Here is a 20,495-nt window from a genome sequence, read left to right on the forward strand (position 1 = left end):
CTATGGCACTGACTGAAGTTAATTGTGATTAACTGCAATAGCTTGTGTAGCTAATCGCGATGAATCATAAGTACATATTCAATTAGTTTGCCAGCCCTGGCAAACACCCTTAAAAATAAGTGTGCTGTAATGGGTTTTTAGAGTAATGCCAAATAAGAGCCACTACTGATTCCCTAAAGAATCTATCAATAGAAGGCTCTCTAAAAACCTAATGGCATAGCTCTAAAAAACTCTTTCTGGCACCTTTACCAGTTCGTTGGATTACCTGAATGCTTTGATTTAAACATTCCTAATAGTGTAATATTGTTCTGAATGATACAGGCCAGTCTTTGACCGTGATGCACTACTGATCCATCAGTATGGCTGATGGCATATTGTAATCGCAATTCTGAATTTTGTCTATATTGTGCAGCCTCTACTCCAGCAGGTGTCATTTTTTTGCTTCCAGGATAGCCAGGCACGCAAACCATTCATGACTCTTAATAATGTTTTTTAAATGGATTTGGGATGAGGCTTCAGGCAAAGCTGCTGTTGTCCCCTGAGAAAGGATCGTTTCTTTCCAAATCACTCCACAAGACAGCTGCATTCAACCAAGGCACTTATTTTTACTGACTAGTTCAAAGCCAGGAACCTAATTCTGTCCAACTGTTTTCTCAGGCTATGTAAACGAGCAACAGCAGAAGAAAAAGGTTGTCATTCACTTCCCATTCTTCTAACTTCTAATATACCATCTGAGTTCAGGGGATAACAAGTCTGGTATAAAACAAGCATAAAAAAAAAAAAAAAAAAAACGCATCCTCGAACAAACTGAGTCCGAGTATGAAACCGAAGGCCTGATTCAAGCAGACCGGGATTAGACAAGCTACACGTGGAGAAGAAAAAAGGGTCATTTATATATGAGTAAAAAATAAAAGCATCAGGAAATTTACACTGTACATTGAGTTAATATTGGTTTATATGAGGATATATATGAAAGGTAACAGAAGTGAAAGAGGGAGGTGCTTCAAATAGGTCAATCTGGCCGTCAGGAGTGCGTTAGGGAAGCACAGGGAGAAGGTCTATACGACTCAGTACACATTCAGGACCCATCTTCCACCAGACGAGCAATCAGAACTGTTCCGAGAGCAGGTCGCAGAGCCGCTGGGACACGGACCCTCGACTGGTCCTCAGCGTGAGCCGGTACATCTGCAGGGAAAAGAGGTGGGACAGAGACCTCTCAGGTGTGCGAAAGTCTATACAGTGAATTATACATCTGTATTACTGCTACAGAAGAATCTGCATGGGACTGTTTCTTCATACCACTTGCACAGAAAATTGGAATCATTTGCCCTGGTCCAATGTTTGACACAGACCATTAACAAATACATTATCTTCTACTGAAATAACATGGGAGTCATGGCCATCAGGCTCACTGTGAAGTAACTTCACCAAACGCCATTTATTCCCAGTTAACACAAAGCAGGACCGTTATTTTCGGAAACTATACAGTCCTACCATCAGACAATACTATAAAGTCTGGATTTTAAAAGCAGGCAAATTAGACCAGCTAAGTATGGATTGTCATTTTTTTGATGTCTCATTTTTCATACATAAATAAAATATATATGCAACTATGAAAACAGTAGTGCACAACCCTGGTGTTACTGCTCTTACCTGTGCTTGCGTGTTGGGCTCTAGTCTCAGAAGGCAGCCGACTTGTATAGTCTTAGTGTGGATCACTCCAGCGCCCACAAAGTTAGAAGGATTCGGGTCTACTCCATCCAACAGCGCTGTCCCAAATCCAATGATCTAAAAACACACATACACAAGCAGGAGTCAACAGTCTATGTATAGAACTGAGAAGACATATGTAGGTTCACTGGGGGTTCTGGATAATAAGTAGAATGGCTACATTTGTGTTGTAGACATGGTGACGCCTGGTTCCCATCACCACCACTGTAAAGAATTCTGAGTCTGTAAGTTTCTGTACAACGAACCATTTGACACGAAACCAAGCGGACGTTGTTTCTCAATCACTGACTTATTCCGAAATTTTCTATAATGGTGGAATTCCCCTTTAAAATACCCTTTACTTGGCTCATGTGGGTAAGTGACTGATATCTAAAACCTGTGTGTCAAGACAATCTTGTGTTCTGTCTTCGTTCACTTCCTCATTAAGCAGTTACCTTGGCTTTGGTGATCTCTGTGTCCATGGAATGCTTAGCTTTGAAGATCTTCTGAACCTCCTGCTGGGGACTGGAGGCAGTAAAAGAAATAATGAGAAGGTTCATTACAGAACAAGGGCGTTATATTCACCAAAACACTCCATGCATTATCCAACCCAGTAAAACCTGCAATAACAGAGATGATGAATACTTGAGCAGTTGCAGAATGACAAGGAAATGTCATACTTCAGATATTTAAGAAGCATTTGTTTTATTTGACTTTTCCTATGGAACTTCTCATAAAATAGACACTCGTAAAACCAAAGCACTCAACATATGAGTGGGGAAAAGAAGCAGTGGCACTGAGTCGTTATTATCATTTGACAAGATTGAAAAGATTAAAAGAGATGCAGTTTATGTCCAAAAGTATCCAGGTGGTCCTCCTAATGAGTGAACTCAGCTACTTTAAGGTCTCCTATTGCTGACACAGCCTGTATAATCTCCACAGATGAGCACTGACCAGTAGAATGGGACGCTGCAGCCGCACATGTCCCTAAGGTCACTATGCTGAGTGCAAAGTGTGAGCTAGAGGGGTAAGAACCCCCCAGCATTGGGCTGTGGAACAGTGGAACTGTGTTCTCTGGAGTGATGCAGTTCCATCCAATACCTTTGGGATGAGACGGCGTGATCCAGAACTGATCATCCAACATCAGTACCTGACCTCACTAATGCTCCATCAAATCCTCACAGCCATGTTCCAAAATCTAGTGTAAAGCTTTCCCAGAGGAGGAGAGGCTGTTACTTCAGCACAAACTCACTATTAACACTCTTCGTTTTAAAATAAACACAGGAAGAGCAGGTGCATACAAACATTTGGACATACCGCGCAACTTCCGACTCAAATAAGGGCGTTTCTTTTCTAGTTTTGAAGCGGCTGGCTAGTGTTTTGAATATAAACTTGAAATAGAAATACTAGAAATATCTGGAATACAGTGTAAAAGTAATTCTTTAATGCTGAAATGACTACTATGGAAGTGCTGCTTACTCGCTGAGCTGTTTCCAACGTTGAAAGAAGTCCTGAGACATCATCTCTGTGGGCTGGAAGAACTTGTTGAGAGTGACCGGCAGCCTAACGGCAATATTCTGCACACTGCCTCCGTACCTGTAGACCAGCAGACGTAGCTTTAGAGCTACAGGTACACAGAAAAACTACATATCGGTCGACTGACATCGAATTTCTAGGCAATATTCACATTGTAACTTAGGCCCAATCCCATTTCATCCCTCGCCCCTACCGCGTAGCCCTATTCCTCTGTTTTGCGTGTTCACGTCTAGGTGTAGGGTGTCCCGACTGTTGTTGAGACAGAGGGGTAGCGAGAAGCGTTAGGGCTGCATTGCCCTTCAAAATGTGAGAATTTTCCCAGTTAAAAAAAAAATCACAATAACCATTGTATTTTCTTAGTTTGGCATTTCAATGTATTGCAGTCCAGTATCCTGCGTTCCACTTTAAATGGTGCAGCAGTTCTCACACCTGAATGTGCCAGAATGTAACTGCTGCTCCATTTAAGGTGGAACAGGAAAATCAGAACAAGAAGCTGGCAAATAGCTGAATTCCGCTTCAGATCACTGAACAATTAGGGGTGGGCAATAAGGAATAACTGCCCCTCCCCCCACATGATGCCCTCAATGTAACTAAAGCCCAGCAGTGAGGAGAACTTCACCCTCCTCTGCTGTCACTGCAGACGGGCAGGGTCACCTACAGAGCAGCGCTAGTAGCTGTTAATGAAGTGATGGTCTTTTTTACTTGAGGGTTGTTCCATTTTATAGGGAATACTTCAACCACCACCCTGTGTTCTGCACCTGGGTTCTGCGGGGCAAGGCGACCCTCAAAAACACGGGGTAGGGTGATAAATAATTTTTTTCTCTAAAAAGTAAAGACTGATTGCAAACTAAACAAAGCTAAATCAGACACAATCATTCTTATAGAAAGTTATGGAGTTAGCAGATACTTCTATTTAGAGCAACAGTCAACTCAAAGACTCCGAATGGTTCCTGGGTACTAGAAAGGGCTCTTATTGTGGCATTTCTGCATGATTAGGAAATCAAATCTTTTTTGGTGTTAGTCACTACATCATTTCCTTTTCTCCGAGTAACAGACCAAATATCATGCAAACATATTTAAACAAAGCTAATAACGACGGCTCAGCAACCCAAGCAAATCTAGAAATCAAACACCCACCTGAAATTAATATTAAGCACCGGTGCTTCCACAAAGTCAGATAAACACTCAATGTTGAGGATCTGCTGAAGCTGAGCGCCTCCGTCCACTACAGGGTCAGCAGTTTTAGTGTGAACATTCAGCTGTGACGAGGCCATTAAGGACTAAAGCAGTGTTTATAAAATCAAACATACATAAAGACCTGTAAAGAATATCTACACAGAAAATGTCACTGGACATGTTGAGGATTTGGCCAAAAATCTCAAATTCAGCCTTCAGAATGGCTTCAACAGCTGTTTATAGCTAGGCTGCATCCATGAATTTTGAGGACGAAGCTTCTGAAGAAGCACTGAATAAGGGAGGGGTGTATCGGTTTTGCTGTAGAGTTCAACTATCAATAACCATTCTCCAGAATCGGACACTGCGCCTTTAAGACTGCGTGGCTTCATCTGGTGTACGTCATAATTCAACATGACGTATGAGTAAAGTTAAGCCCTGGGTACAGTATCAGATGTAGATCACAAACCTTCAATGGCCTGCATCACTAATGTCACCAGTGATTCTCACATTGATCCCCCAGGTCCCCACTTCTGCTCCATTCCAACTGGGATACAGCAAAAATGTGGACCATCTGGGGGTTCCAGAGAACCAGTCTGAGAACCACCGGTCTACGTTAGAGACGTTTCTGAACAGCGGACATCACTTCATAAGCTGTTTATTAGCAGACCGGACTTGTTTGTTGCATCTCTGTTCTCTTGTAGAAGGATATGAGCATTGAGGGGCTCGTGGCAGACCACAGAGGCTGAAAAATTCAGGAACTGCGTTGATGTTTTGTTTCCATAGAACACATACATGCGGCCTGTGGGGGTGGCACAGAAAGAGGGTTTTAGAAATGCTCTAGACCAGTTTAAAAGTTTCACACTGAGCTTAAATTCTGGCTGAATGTGGGAGCTCAATTCACAGTCTATACACACACAATTCAACAATGATGTACTAGATGTCACTTCAGCACTGAAGACAACTCATCACCACATAAGACGTGAGAAAAATGGGAAATGCATAAATCACGTTAAAAAGCTTTAATGATTTTGGGTAACACTTTATAACAACAGACCCCTATAAAGGGCAACATAATGATTATCTAATAGTTAGTTAAGTATATATACTCATACATCATGTTGAATTATGATGTATACTTGTCCCTAGGCAGGGCAGGTTTATTTACACCTTTATCACCTTTACACTTATTTATCACCTTTCATTCACAGTTTGTTTACACATGATAAAATACAAAGATAATTCTAATTCTAATTTAAAAAAATATCATAAAAGAGAACAGAAATGACTAAACTAAGATACTAAATGCTACCATTTGAAATATTTAGTCGCATACAAGTAAATCATTATAAATATTTTTCCATAAATTATTTTATATATATTATATTATTTTATAGTGTGATATTTTATGAATACATCATAAAGCTGTAACTCTAGGATGGGAATCTAATGTTTAAAAACTAGATATAAATCACTTAACAATGATCACTTGAACCTGAAAGTAAAAGTTTTAAACATCATAAATTGGCAAGACAGTAAATAACAATTTGCTCATAATTATTGTGAACTGTTTTATGCAACTATGTAAATAATTATTGATTATTTCTACATCACTAAGTAAATGGTTCCATCTATTAATGCAACTATTATTAATGTAACTATTATATTATCAAACACAGTCATTAACAAACTATTAGATAATGATCATGCTGATTACGTCCTGTTGTTAAAGTGTCACCTGCTCATGTGCTGCAATCAAGAAAATAAGAATATATAAATAACAAATGGAGTAATATACTGAATGCTTGGTTCATTAGACTGGCTGGAGGCTTTAGTGAATAATTAAAAGCTTTCTTTCCATCAGATACACCATCAGTGACATCTGTCACACTGAGGATTCCACAGTGCGGTAGGCTAATCGAGATGAGAGATTTTTTTGAGTGATGAGTGAGGATGGAAGAAAAGTTAACTGCTCAAGAACTCAAACTAATTAAATATTAACAGTACAAAGTAATTAAGAGAGAATTAAGAGACCTGAGGCACTCACCCAAATTCTGTCTGAACTCTGACTTTAGGCCGATCTGTAGCAGCTGATTCTCATACAAAACTCCGTTATTCTTACAGACGAACCTGAAAGCAGACAGCGCTGTTAACCTGGAGCGCGTTCTTCATTTGACTGTGCTATTTTTTTTCCATTGCAGGGTTAAAATGCAAATTCAGAACACACTAAAATCTCACATTTTGTGAACAAAAATACAACCCAATTCCAAAAAAGTTGAGACGTTGTGCAAAATGTAAAAAGAAAATCAAAATGCAAAGATGTTCAAATCATTTAAACTATATTTCATTGATAAGAGTACAAAGGCAAATCAAATGTTGAAACTTTTTGAAATTTTACTTTTGAAAAATCCATGCACATTTTGAATTTGATGCCAAGAACATGTTCCAAAAAAGCTGGGACAGGGGCAACAAAGGTTGTGTAATGTGTTAAAAAAAAAAATCCATCCATCATCTTCCGCAAAAATATGGTTTACATGAATTGCAGATCACTGAATTCTATTTATATTTACATTCTGCAAACTTTTTTGGAAACAGGGTTGTACACGGCAGTCATTTGGTCATATGTGATGCGCTGGTGATGCTTTACTGCCCTGTTGTGACTCCACAGCAGAATTCGATTTTCAGATAAAAATTTTTTTTTAAATCCTGAAATGCAGCTGTAGCTGAACTAAAGCTTAAAGCAGAGCAAAGTAAGTCTGTGTTTTCGTTTATATTATATTAGCCTACACTAGCACAGCGGCACATACTGAGACATTTACAGCCAAGATGGTAAAATGGACATAAAATGTTGTGGCTCCCAAGGTGGTTTCATTTTTGTTGAAAGGACAAAATGGCTCTTCTTATTATTTGGGTTGCCAACCCCTGTGATGGGAAATAAAAGATCTAGTGTTTACGATAATGATAGTCCAACATGAGGAATCAGAATGGATCCAAGTGTTTGTAAACAAACGGCATTGCAAAGCACAAAATGTGCAAAAGTTGCTTAGTTTGAGGCTGTAATGTCTGGCTGTAATCCCAGATTTGGGATTTTTAAGTTTACCTGTTGGGAAAACATCCGTCAGCACAAAGACATCTTTATTCAGAGGCTGAAGCAGCCCTTGCTCACTACTTTTAGACTGTAACCTTTGAGCTTTAACTTTAGGAAATAAACTATTTTACTTTCCATTTAGGAAGCTGTGACAGAAGTATATGCAAAATCTGGCCGGTGTGGATTCAGGCATGGGTTTTGTCTTTTAATGACGCATAAAAATTTGACTTCAGTGCCAAGAGCACCGACTTTCACTAGTATGAAGAAATCATTTCTGTATATTCCACAAAATGAAAATTCTAAAAAAAATTCTAAAATTCCAAATTTATGCTACTTCTGTAAAAATGACTAAAAACTATTTTACTGAGTTTATTTTAAGAAAAATTATTCTCTGAAGTTGTTAAAATAGAATACATCACCAAATGTAGTTCTTATTTCATTGCATTTAATTGCAAACTGCCCTGACCAGATGTACCTACATTGTTGGTCCACCTAGTGTCCAGTCACAGATGATAGCTAATCTGTTCATGTAGTTTGTGTAAGCCATATTCTAACCCTTCATCAACGGTCCGTTTCTGACCACAGAGAAACTCTTGGCTGGTTATTTTTGGGTGTTGTACAACTCCTAAACTAGCAGTGACACTAAGTTTTGAGTACCAGTACTGTGTGCAGCATAAAATGCTGCTAAAATGGACAAAACCTAATAAGTGGCCAGTGATATTTGACACAAAAACACTGTAGCTGAAAGGCATTTTTACTAATGTTTGGTGAACCTCGCAATACTGGCTACAAAAGAATACATCTGTGAGCAGAGCCTGGATGGATCAATTCGGGGCTGGCAATAACAAACACCTCCCTGATATATGGGATGGCCAAAAATACCGATCCAACATTGAGGTAGAGAAGCACCTTGAGAAGTTTTCCTCAATGATGGGTGCAGAAGCAGTACCCAAAGGTGCTACAGGCAGGCTTTCTGAGAACACGTCCACCAGCAGGCTGGCTGCATTGGAGGCAGCTGGCGGACTACCTGAGTTTACTGCTGAGCTGTTTCCCAAGCCCAGAAGATCTGAAGATGGAGAAGAAGTAACCTGGAAGACAGAGGAGACGCCAAGCTTACAGATATCAGCAATAGCACTGGCATGGATCCAGAACAAAATCACTGAGGGTGCACAAATCCAGTTATGTACATGCATGATGGACTTCCTAGCTATGTTTGATGATTCATGTCAGTGGACAGTATGCTAGCTATAGCACAATATACACTGCACGCAGTGACTGCACAACAATTTATGTCTGTCAGATGTTTGAGTGCAGCATAGGCTAACAGTGTTCATCATAGGCTAATAGATTCTCTGTACACTGTGGCCCAATCCCGTTTTACCCCTCGCCCCTACCACTTAGCCCTACACCTCTGTTTTATGTGTACACGTCGAGGGGTAGGGTGTCCTGATTCTTGTCGAGATAGAGGTGTGTGTTAAGTGATACTTTTAATCCCACAAACGGGGAAATTCCACCTCCGCATTTAACCCATCCATGAAGTGAGCACACTTGCCCGGAGCGGTGGGCAGCCCTATCCACAGCACCCGGGGAGCAATTGGGGGTTAGGTGTCTTGCTCAAGGACACCTCAGTCATGGACTGTTGGCTCTGGGGATCCAACCTGCAACCTTCCAGTCACGAGGCTGGTTCCCTCCTAATTCCATTAGGAGGCTCAGGTAGCCCTAACACACAGTTTGGCAGTCGTGGGCTGGAGGGTAGGGATCTGGCCCTGCGACCGGAAGGTTGCCGGTTCGATCCCCAGGGCTGACAGTCAATGACTGAGGTGTTCTTGAGCAAGACACCTAACCCCCAACTGCTCCCTGGGTGCCGTGGATTGGGCTACCCACCGCTCCGGGCAAGTGTGCTCACTGCCCCCTAGTGTGTGTTCACTAGTGTGTATGTGGTGTTTCACTTCATGGATGGGTTAAATGCGGAGGTGGAATTTCCCCAGTTGTGGGATCAAAAAAGTATCACTTAAACCAAGGTCCATCTGGCAGTACTTGGGGCAATTATGAAGGGAGGGAAAATTAATACAAGCCCTGCAGAAATGTCAGCTTCATCAATGTTCTGCCCCTCAACAAAAAACCAAATAACCTCCGCTCTCATTTCAGCTGTCCGATCATAAGAGTAAAGCAAAAAAATTGTGTTATAAAGACATTCTGCTTAATTTCCTGACACTGGGCCTCATTTACCAGTATCTTCAGTTTTTTTCTTAAACGTGTTCTTGAGAAAGGTTCTAAGAATCATTAGATTCATGCTCTTATTCCGCTCTTACCCAAGATCAAATCCCAAATAAGAAAACATTGGTGAATGTCAATCGGTAGAAAAGGTTGAGAACTGCCGCTATAAACTGCATTTATTATTAAAAACACGTCTGGTTCATTACAGAGCAAACATGCAAACCACACACAGTCTCTCTGTGACCTGGTAGAAGGGGGTGAGGGGCGCAGCACTGTGAACTGCATAAGCCTGCGGGGACAAGGGGGAGAGGGGCATGTGCAGTATGGAGGAGGAGGGAACAGGGCGTGGCCTGTTGGTAGGGGGTGGAGCTGCAGCCAACAGATCAGAAACGAAAGAGGAAGGGGAGGGCTGAAGAACAGAGAAGGACAAAAAGAGAGAAAGTAATGAAAGGAGCAGATCTGAAAGATGTACAGATACATACAGGACAATATAGAGATGCATTTTTACGGATCTGAATGATATACTGTACGGCTGATAAAACCGGCCGACGCTTAGTTACACGGACTGATTGGTTTGGGCGAAAAGATAAATGTTTATGTTCTTATTTTGTAACATGTGAATCTCTAATATAAGGGAAATGCTTAATCTGTGCGAATTTGAATGGCTTCACATACTTTCACTAGTCTTTACAAACCACTAATCTGGCAATTACAAGTGCAATACATACGCAAGTTCTGTGCAATATCTATAATCATTACAGTGCAATATCTACAATTTCTGTGCAATATCTATAATCATTACTGTGCAATATCTATAATCATTACTGTGCAATATCTACAATTTCTGTGCAATATCTATAATCATTACTGTGCAATATCTACAATTTCTGTGCAATATCTATAATCATTACTGTGCAATATCTATAATCATTACTGTGCAATATCTACAATTTCTGTGCAATATCTATAATCATTACTGTGCAATATCTACAATTTCTGTGCAATATCTATAATCATTACTGTGCAATATCTACAAGTTCTGTGCAATATCTATAATCATTACTGTGCAATATCTATAATCATTACTGTGCAATATCTACAATTTCTGTGCAATATCTATAATCATTACTGTGCAATATCTACAATTTCTGTGCAATATCTATAATCATTACTGAGCAATATCTACAATTTCTGTGCGATATCCAGTCATTACCTGCTAAGAAATGTGCAATATCCATACAAATGCATGTGTAAACTGTAAACTTGTATAGTTTCTTAATTCTATTTTATTTTTTATATTTTTCTGCTAACAGACACCTTGCTTGTTTATTTATTTATTTCTATAGCATATCTTATATTTTGCATTTTGTATGATGCACATCTTTGTCTACTTACTGCTCTTTATCTGCTTACTGTGTGTTCTGCTGTAACAATGTAAATTTCCCCCAGTGGGATAATAAAAGTCTAATCTTATCTTAATTACCAACTGCTAGGCTTTATTACAGCAACACAGGCTAAACTTGAAAGCAAATAGCACTTTAAGAGTTAAAAGAAAGTAGAACATGTACATCTAAAGTGTTTTTAGGGCGTAACAGTGTAAGAAGTGTGTTCACTTATTTCCAGTCAACAACACAAGTAATTTGACAAGGGGCACCAAACTTACTTATGATTATACATATCAAACAAAAAGGTTCCTGCTATTCAACTTTCATAAATCTGACAGTTGAGAACTGACCATTTCATCAGGAACAAAGCATGAGTACCCAACGCTACTGGTTTTTATTTTTACCCATATTAAATAATCTCAGCCTATTTTTTCCCCTTACAGTCATATCGGTCTGGTCTATCTCTCTTACAGCAGTAACACAGCACATCTAAATATACTTTCAATAAAGAATTAATCTAATTTACTGTGTCACAGGACAAAGCCTACTTTTAGCAATGTTTGAAAAATCACATGAGCATCAAAGAACGAGCATCTGCTCTGACTAAATGAACCACACGCCCCCACTAAGATTCCCAAAAATGGAAAAATATCAGTGCAGAAATGACACCAGAGCCCAAAACCAAGAAAATCAGCCCACCTTGGTGTTTGTTGTGGCTGTGGTGTGATCAGTGCTGCCGTTGACGTTGGTATTGCGCTCTTTGCGAGTGTCCTCCACATCAGACACAGTTCCAGAACCTTTCTTCTTCTTCAGCTTCGCCAAGATAGAAGACTCTCGCTCAGGGAAAGGCGGCATCTCCTCCAGTACCGTCGCCTTGTAGGATTAAAAAGCAGACAAATAAAGGATGTTACTTTGGTATTTGCACTTGAAACAAAACTTGGGCTTCGTTCACATCGCAGGCAAATATGGCTCAAGTCAGATTCACCGCCCAGATCTCATTTTTTTAACTGTTCACATTATAATTTTCAATTTTTATTGTTTTATTGTTTATCTTATTTTTAAGACTTTCATTGCTCTCCTGCACCACTCACTGCTGTTCAAACAGAGCCAGCTGCCTGGTCAACCAAGATTTTAATGCAACTTGCTATGAAAATAGATCTTTATCGGTGATGTTTTACCATTACATTGCAGCATTTAAAACAAACAGACAAATAAACAAATATGTAAATGCTTTTTTGATTCAGTCATTAAAGAAACGTGTCTTAAGCGTTCGTTATTTCTGATACTATTCACAAATAGGTAGAAATGACAGCACTAATAATGGCTCGATCTAAAAGTAGAAAACACCTATCCTTTAGAATAATCATTTTAGGTAACACTTCCTATGAATTCTGTATTTATAATGCATTATAATGTATATACAACACCTCATAACTGCTCTTAAGTAGTTCCAGTTACATGCATAACACTATAAAGCAAGAGTATATGACTTTACAAAGCCAGGAACAAGGACAAATTACAACATGTTAAAAGAACATTGGATACACCAATTATACACTCCATGAGTGGTATGTCAGGTCATTACAGGCTTTAAGTGAAGCGAGATACTCATAGCATTTATAACGCTTTAAGTTAAGTGATACTTTTTTGATCCCACAACTGGGGAAATTCCACCTCTGCATTTAACCCATCCGTGAAGTGAAACACCACACACACACACTAGGGGGCAGTGAGCACACTTGCCCGGAGTGGTGGGCAGCCCTATCCACGGCGCCCGGGGAGCAGTTGGGGGTCAGGTGTCTTGCTCAAGGACACCTCAGTCATGTGCTGTTGGTCCTGGGGATCAAACCGGCGAACAGGGCCAGTTCCCTAACCTCCAGCCCACGACTGCCCCAAACATATATGGCATACTTAATAGCTTATAATGACTACGCCTATATAATTACTCATAAGTGGTTTTACACATATGCATGACACTTTATATGGCAAGAATATATGTTAATTCATAAGAACACAGCACACTCTAATATTACACTGTGATATAACATTATATAAATTATATAATATATAATTATATAATGTAAAAACATTATAAGTAAATGTCACTGTAACACATAAACGCCTTACATTCTAAGTGCTCGTTTCTGACTAAGTGAACTGATAAAAATCACATCCAACAGGTTCTAAAACAGGACATACAATTCAGCACTTAATGCCGTGTAATTCTCTCTCACACTTTCACTCTACGTTCCCTGTGGCTGGGTTTACAAAATTTCGTATGTGGGAAACTGTGTGGTGATCATCATCATCATCGGCTAAAAACACTCTGTAAGCTTGCCACTCATCAGTGACGACGCTCGTGCTCCTTATCACACGTTGCATCACAGCAGGAAGTAAGTGCACTGTGGCTCTGTAAGCAATAACTTCTAAACGATGACTTGTCCCTTAGGTGCAATTCGAAAAGCCCAAAGCTGAGGGTTATAATGCGTTACACCCTGAAATACAAGTATTCCAACATCTGTGTTACACTAAACTAAACTACTGCACTATTTTGTGAATGGGCATTATAGTGTGGTATGAAATCTCACCGTATAAAGTAATTCTTGCTTTATGAAGTGTTATGCATTTATTTGAGTAATCAAGCCGGCTTACGGCTGTCATTATAAGGCATTATGTAATGCCTTATAAATGCATTTATAAAGCATTATGAATAGAGGATTCATATGAAGTGTTACTGTTATTTTGAAGAAAATGCAATTTATAATAATAATAATAATAATAATAATAATAATAATAATAATAATAATAATAATAATAATAATAATACGCTTGAATAAGCACCAGTATATCTGTGCTGGCGATACAGCTCAGACGCAGGTACTCCACAGCTCGCTGCTGAAGCTCCACATCAGCGTTTCTCAACTGACTGTCAGAGCGCAACACTTCCTGTATGGTGCCTTTGACTTCAGGGAAGAGGTTGATGAACTTCACGTAAGCCGAGAGGAGCAACGCCCGAGTCGGGACTGAACACAGGTGGAACTTTGAGTGGAGCAGGTTAAACTGTATGAGTGGACTGAAAGAGAGAAACACATTTTAAACAATACCATTCAATCTCTCAGTCAAGACAACATTAACGAATATTGATATGAACTAGTATAGACTGATATTAACGTATAGAAACTCTTCTGCAAAGAGAACAGTTGTATACAAAAGTTTGAACAACAGCTAAAATACACATTTTGTTGATTTTCAAAGTGAAGCATCCTCTAAAGGGAACACATTTAAATATAGAACGACCGCAGATTTTTATTTTGCCCTACGATATGTGAAGTTCAGTAAATAAGCAGTATTTCTGTATTAAACCGTGTAGAAGTGTGCTCTATGTATAGCATATGCCAAATTATTTTCACTTAGAAAATTTACCAAAACATGGAATTTGACCAGTGGTGCCCAGAATTTTGCATGCGACCAGACATGAGTATATACAGCATATTAGCCCCACCCAATCACACTGAGGTCAAAAGGAGCGTTTGAGCTCAGACTGCTTTCTTAAGGTGGCATGATTTCAAACTCGTTTACATACATCAGTCTTAAAGGCACAGTTACAATAACAGTCTGTTTAGTTCTGAGGGATAAAGAGAGGTCGGAAAATTATGAGATAAAAATGATCAGATTTTTGGTACATAAAACACCACAAATGTCATAAGTGGATCCCTGGGAATAAAATAGACCCCCAAGAATAATATAAACCAATGGACCCTGTAGAGTGAACTATAGACTAATTTAACAGATTAAAGACATCTTGCTATGACAGTAAATCTGTCATGTCTGTAATCAAGTCACGTCTGCAAATGCAACAGATATTTAGGTAAATAAGAAGTCCTTAACTACCTGGAGCGCGGGTCTCCTGCTATAAGGTTTCCAAACTCGCCCAGAATGTACCCTCCCACCTTCACCAGGTTTTCATGACAGGCTGGAGCCTGCAAAGCCTGTGAAAGAGAGGATAGTCAGGTTTATTATAAATAGATTGGCAAGGTTGCTAATAAATTATGCACAGCAAGCAGCAATGCTTTCAGGACAGTATATAAATGAATAAAAAGAGAGCGAACGCAAGAAAAAATAACAACAGAACCACAAACTTTGCCACAAAATGTGTTTTGCAACCTTCAGGTTCAAACAGAGCACATACATATTCATTTAGTAGTGTAGAAGTGTAGTGTTCGTCTGTAATGAGCAAGCCATTTGTGAAAGGAATGAAGTGTCTCAGAGAGTCATTACAGACCCATTCAACTCGCAAAGGGCTGATGAGTTCAATCAGGTTCATTGTAGCTGGGAAAGCTAAACCGCAGGAGTCTGGCTCACTAAAGCGACAGTAATAGACCTAATAGCCAGATTCTCACTTCATAACACTTATATAACAACAGAATATTACAATAATCAAGGACATTTTCACGATACGTTGCATGTATGACCAAAGTTTTTTTCGAAGGTGTTTTAACATGTACTAGTGCCACATAAACAAAACAAAAAAAAGATCAAAAACTCATAAAAAATGATTTTTATACGTTTTAATTCAGTGTCTAACTAATATCTAACTAAACAGGTCAGAAATGCACTTCACAGAAGTACAAGATCACAAAGTGTTACTTCAAGCACATTGCATTCCATTATTAGCTTTTCTAGGATTGGTTTTCCATGGTGAGTAGCCTTAGGATGTCTAATGTTTATGAACGCATGAGATCAGAAATAATGGTCTAAATAACAGAGATGGCAGCGGCTACTCGATTTACGGCCAGCTTCACTTCAGAAAAGAGTAGAAAAGACATTATAGCTATTATTTTGTTCATCCTAACCATTTACCTTTCTGTCCTAAGTGAACACAGTGTGTTATTCGCATCACCTGGGAATTCCCAACAGTCAACTGCACCACATAATTTCATGGTCTGAGTTGTACACGTGAGACAGGGCAGTAATGTTACATATCGGTAGAAAATAAAATAAAGGTAATTCAATTCATTTTCATAGACAACAGGCTACTTTTTGCAAGAAAGTGCTGTCCAGTGTTGTTTACAAGGGAATTGGATAAGATTGTTCGTCCAGGTTAAAAAAGAAAATCGTACCAAGTCATGACACTGAAATCAAAAGGCATACGGAAGTCATTATAAAGAAAAAATATATATATAGAGGGAGTGAGTGCCGGAGTCACTAATCTGCCGGAGTCATCAGCCACACTCTGTAAATGTTCACATTCCCTGTTTATGTACAAACGGATAGAATAAAACTAATTCCATCTCCCTGCTTTCTTTCCGAGTATACAATCACCCATATGTCCAGGCTGGACACTGAAGGACGACCGACTGCCGGGCCCTCCTGCTACCCACTTCAGACCAGCTGCCCACGCCCCAGCTGCCACCACCTGCCTTGGACTAGCTGCCCACCCTACACTGATGTTCTCATAGACTCCTAGTTATTCCTAATACCAATATTACTGCTATTAATATTAGTAATATAATCACTTGTAGGTGAACAGAGGAGGATGGGTCCCCCCTGGTGAGCCTGGTTCCTCCCAAGGTTTCTTCCTCAGTTCTGAGGGAGGTTCTCCTTGCCACTGTTGCCCCTGGCTTGCCCACCAGGGGGTTTCTGTGCATTTTTACAGTCCTGTTGAAACTTTGTCTTTTCCGATATTCTGTGAAGCTGCTTTGTGACAACATCCGTTGTAAAAAGCGCTACAAATAAATTTGATTTGATTTGATTTGATTTGAGTGAGAGCCATGTAAGTATAACGGAGTAAGAGTCATACCTCAAACACAGTTTTGGCGGCGTAGCCCTGCACGTCATCTCTGTTGATGACAATCTGAATGACTCTGTACCAAACCTCCTCGCTCACATAGTCTCCAGCAATGCGGATCAGGTTCAGGATGGTGTCCACGTACCAGGTGTACTCCACTGCATACTTTTCTGCCAGAATGGCCACTTTCAGGACCTGATGGAGAAAGCAGAAGGATTAAAAAAAGAAGTATTTAATGCAGGGGTGCACGAACCTTTTGTCTGTGAAATGTTAGGGGGTGGGACAAGGCCCAAAATCACAAAACAGTACACAGTTAATGGCAAACGTTTACCTGACATCTAGACTAAAGACAGTCAAACTCGATCTTTCTTCTCACATTTCACGCCACTGTACGTTTGCTCTGCTAAGAGAATAAAGGTATGTTCCTTAACAGACCATTTCAAAATAACAGAGATTTCCAGTTGCTCACACGTTTACACACACTTTGTTAATATTCGTTGGGGATTGTCTTTTAATTGCTTAACTTAAATCACATGGTTGGTGTAGCCAACAAGCTTCCAACAACACTTTGCTGAAATTGCTGCCTGTTCCCCCTGACAGAACAACTGTTACTCGGTCAGTTTTCTATGCCACCTTGCTTGGACACGTCTTTTCAGTTCAGCCCACACATTTTCTATGGAACTCAGGTCAGGGTCTTGCGATGGCCACTCTAATACTTTTTGTCTTTCAGCCATTTAGTCACAACTTTAGAGGAATACATCCTTGTCCTGCTGGAAGACCCAGCTGTGAAGTTCTAACTCTGTGGTTGATTCCTTGAGAACTTCTTGATTATCTTCCTTCCTCATGATGAGCCCCTTTTCCAGCAGAACACCCCCACAACATGATGCTGCCACCACCATGCTTCACAGTTTGGATGGACTTCTTCAAATTAAAAGCCTTATGTGTTTCCTCCCATATATAGAGCACTGACCATTATGATCAAATGGTTCAATATTTGTTTAATCTGGTCAGAAAACTCTCCTCCAAAAGGCTGTTTGTCCTGGTGGTCACCTGAAAACTGGGTATTTGGCCTGGGTTTTTATGCTGGACATTTTATGGTAATTCTCCAAAGAGCTTTTTATAACGCTGCACAATACTTGGTTAGTAAAATACTAATAAGTAATACACAGTAATTACATAATAACTTATAGCCACACTCTGGGCTTTAAAGCGATACCGCAGCATTTCTGATCTGCTGCATCTGTAATATACGGTTGATACCCCCCCAAAAAAATTTCAGTTCTATTATCCATACTTGTATAAGGTAAAGTGTTTTATATGACCACAAAGGACAGCAGAAAATCTTTCTACTGTGTCATTCCAGTGTTTTAAGTTCAAATAAAACATCATAAGAACATCCCTGACATTCAGTCTGTCTCATCTCAACATTTATACTGTTAATAGTCACACTTGCTCATGGAATTCAGCCACTGCCCACTGGCATTTATTATAAGTAGTCTTTGCGTCACAGGTGTCCCCTTTGCCAAGCACAGAGAGACGTGCCAAAAGAGATGCCAGTAGGCTACTGATGCAGCAGATAAGAGATTCAGTCAAGAAACATATCCCTTTAAACATCAAAAAGTCAAGATATGAGTCTTGAATCCTAAACATAAAAGTCATGATGGGTTATGAATCACTGGCATTAAACACTTCCCTCATTATAAGACAATCATGGCAGTTATCTTGTTATACTCCCAGAAACAATTATACGACTAGACATGACATCACTTTCTTCATTTATCAGCCACTAACAGGCAGAGGCTACACTGTGTCTCAGCAGGTGGCGGCCAGATCAGATGATCTCCAAGAAGACAGCATGTCAGGAAACAAATCTCGTTATCTTGAAGCCACAAGCAGGGTTTTTTTTTGGGGCAACGGAAAGTCATAGGGAGCTCTGTGTAAACAGGCAATGACAAATAACTCTATTGTCTGAATATAGATCCGGTTTCAGTTGATATCTCAACGACGCTGTGCAGGTACACTGAATGCAAAAGCAAAAACAGGGTTGTTTACTGTTAGACATGCTTAACAGCCACTACAATAAAACCCAGAGGACATTGTAGCTGGTGTTAAAGAAGGAATCTGGAGGCTGGTGCACTGTTTGCTTCTAATTCAAATCACATTTTCAATAAGGATGCTTAGAGTGTGGAGTCGGCTGCACCGTTAAATTGCTTTAATGCTGTACAAACAGCACCGTCAGCAAACATGAGGGCATTTCAGACAGCTCAATCAAACCGCAGTGTTTGTAAGTTATGAAACGACAACCTCAACTTTGGCCAAATTGAATTCTAAAAAGATAAAATATTTACTAATTAGCAGTGGTGGACAGTAACTAGGTAAATGTAATTAGTTTCTGTACTTTAGTATTTTTGGTGCATCTGTACTGAAGTTTCTCAGTTCTGGGGACTTTTTCCTTTCACTCCACTACATTTCAGAGTCTAATATCGACTTTTTCCTCCTACATTTTGAGAAATCTGTCGTTCCTTTTGGTTTCTGTGTGTATAAAAACGTAACATGTCAAAACGAAAGAAGCGCAAAGCCAGAGCACCAATCAGGGCCCAGCGGTCACTTTGTTTAGAGCTGGTTTTGACCTGTTGGTCATACCGACCCAGTGCAGCACGCGGTTCAACGTCAGCGCAGCAGCGTAAAACTTTGGGAGCGTCTGTTCAACATAAATGATGAACTAACCTAACTTTGTGTAAATAGAGCACAATATAGAAATATGTCCACATATGCAGTCGAGACTGACGCGGCTTTTTTCTGAATTTCTACAAACACCATTTCATTTTATAGTAAATGAGTTTGGGCTGGTTTATGTTTATGAACAGACGCCTACAGATCAACATAGTAAAGGAGCTCATCTGTGATCCTGAGTTTAAAGCCAGTTTTTATTCAACTTGTAACTAAGTTACATTTGTAAAAGTGATTTCAGAGCCACTCGGTTCTCCCTGATGGAAACTGTTTACCTTCAGTGTTTTGTGCTTATGATCATTTTAACAGACATCAGCGTGTTCTGCTACAGAAGAAACTGAAAGGACGGCAACCACAAACTTACGATTTCCTCTCTGATTGAGTAGTCGGCTGTTTCTAGGTAACTGAGCATCTCTGCAACGATCTGTTTGGCATTGCTGCGGTCACACATGGCGTAAAGAAGGTCAACTGCACGCTGCCGTACGCTCACGTCCCGCTCGGTCTGCATGGGGACACAGAAATGTGCACAATTTAGAGGTGCAATTTGGTATGAAGCACATAAATACAGTATGAATAATTAAACTAAGAATAAACACTGTAGGGCTAAGCAACATGACAGTATGTTATTGCTACTGTTATTGTGACCAAACACGACACTCTTCTGAGTATCTGATCCATGTGATCAGTACACTGAACAACTGCAACAACATCCTTAAACAGACATATTTAGACAAAGGAAGCTGCTGTAAAAAGCAACAACCACCAGTGTAGCTGCATAAACTGCATACTTACAATTAGAGACGTCAGCCCATAATGCTATTACCATATTTTATCCATTAATCTTCAGCCGTTTATCTTTTCCCTCATG

At 39.8% G+C, this 20,495-nt stretch overlaps 1 protein-coding gene across 2 annotated transcripts in view; it reads right to left on the minus strand.

The window, feature by feature from the left end:
* Positions 1–872: 872 nt before the first annotated feature.
* Positions 873–20,495, minus strand: part of LOC108439644 (adaptor related protein complex 2 subunit alpha 2) — a 40,214-nt gene continuing 20,591 nt past the window's right edge. Inside the window, exons 10-23 of one of the 2 annotated variants that reach the window (XM_037545504.1) lie at positions 19,992–20,129; positions 16,910–17,092; positions 15,001–15,098; positions 13,951–14,182; positions 11,809–11,982; positions 9,969–10,133; positions 8,417–8,595; positions 6,467–6,549; positions 5,132–5,221; positions 4,384–4,507; positions 3,190–3,306; positions 2,166–2,235; positions 1,654–1,788; positions 873–1,185 (exon numbers count right to left, since the gene is read on the minus strand). In XM_037545504.1, the coding sequence (XP_037401401.1) occupies positions 1,108–1,185; positions 1,654–1,788; positions 2,166–2,235; positions 3,190–3,306; positions 4,384–4,507; positions 5,132–5,221; positions 6,467–6,549; positions 8,417–8,595; positions 9,969–10,133; positions 11,809–11,982; positions 13,951–14,182; positions 15,001–15,098; positions 16,910–17,092; positions 19,992–20,129 (1,866 nt within the window). In that variant the 3' untranslated portion in view covers positions 873–1,107. The remainder of the gene's footprint in view (positions 1,186–1,653; positions 1,789–2,165; positions 2,236–3,189; positions 3,307–4,383; positions 4,508–5,131; positions 5,222–6,466; positions 6,550–8,416; positions 8,596–9,968; positions 10,134–11,808; positions 11,983–13,950; positions 14,183–15,000; positions 15,099–16,909; positions 17,093–19,991; positions 20,130–20,495) is intronic. The other variant, XM_017718162.2, reaches the window with a different exon arrangement.

This window comes from Pygocentrus nattereri, chromosome 15 (genome assembly GCF_015220715.1).
Source record: "Pygocentrus nattereri isolate fPygNat1 chromosome 15, fPygNat1.pri, whole genome shotgun sequence".
NCBI classification, from domain to species: Eukaryota; Metazoa; Chordata; class Actinopteri; order Characiformes; family Serrasalmidae; genus Pygocentrus; species Pygocentrus nattereri.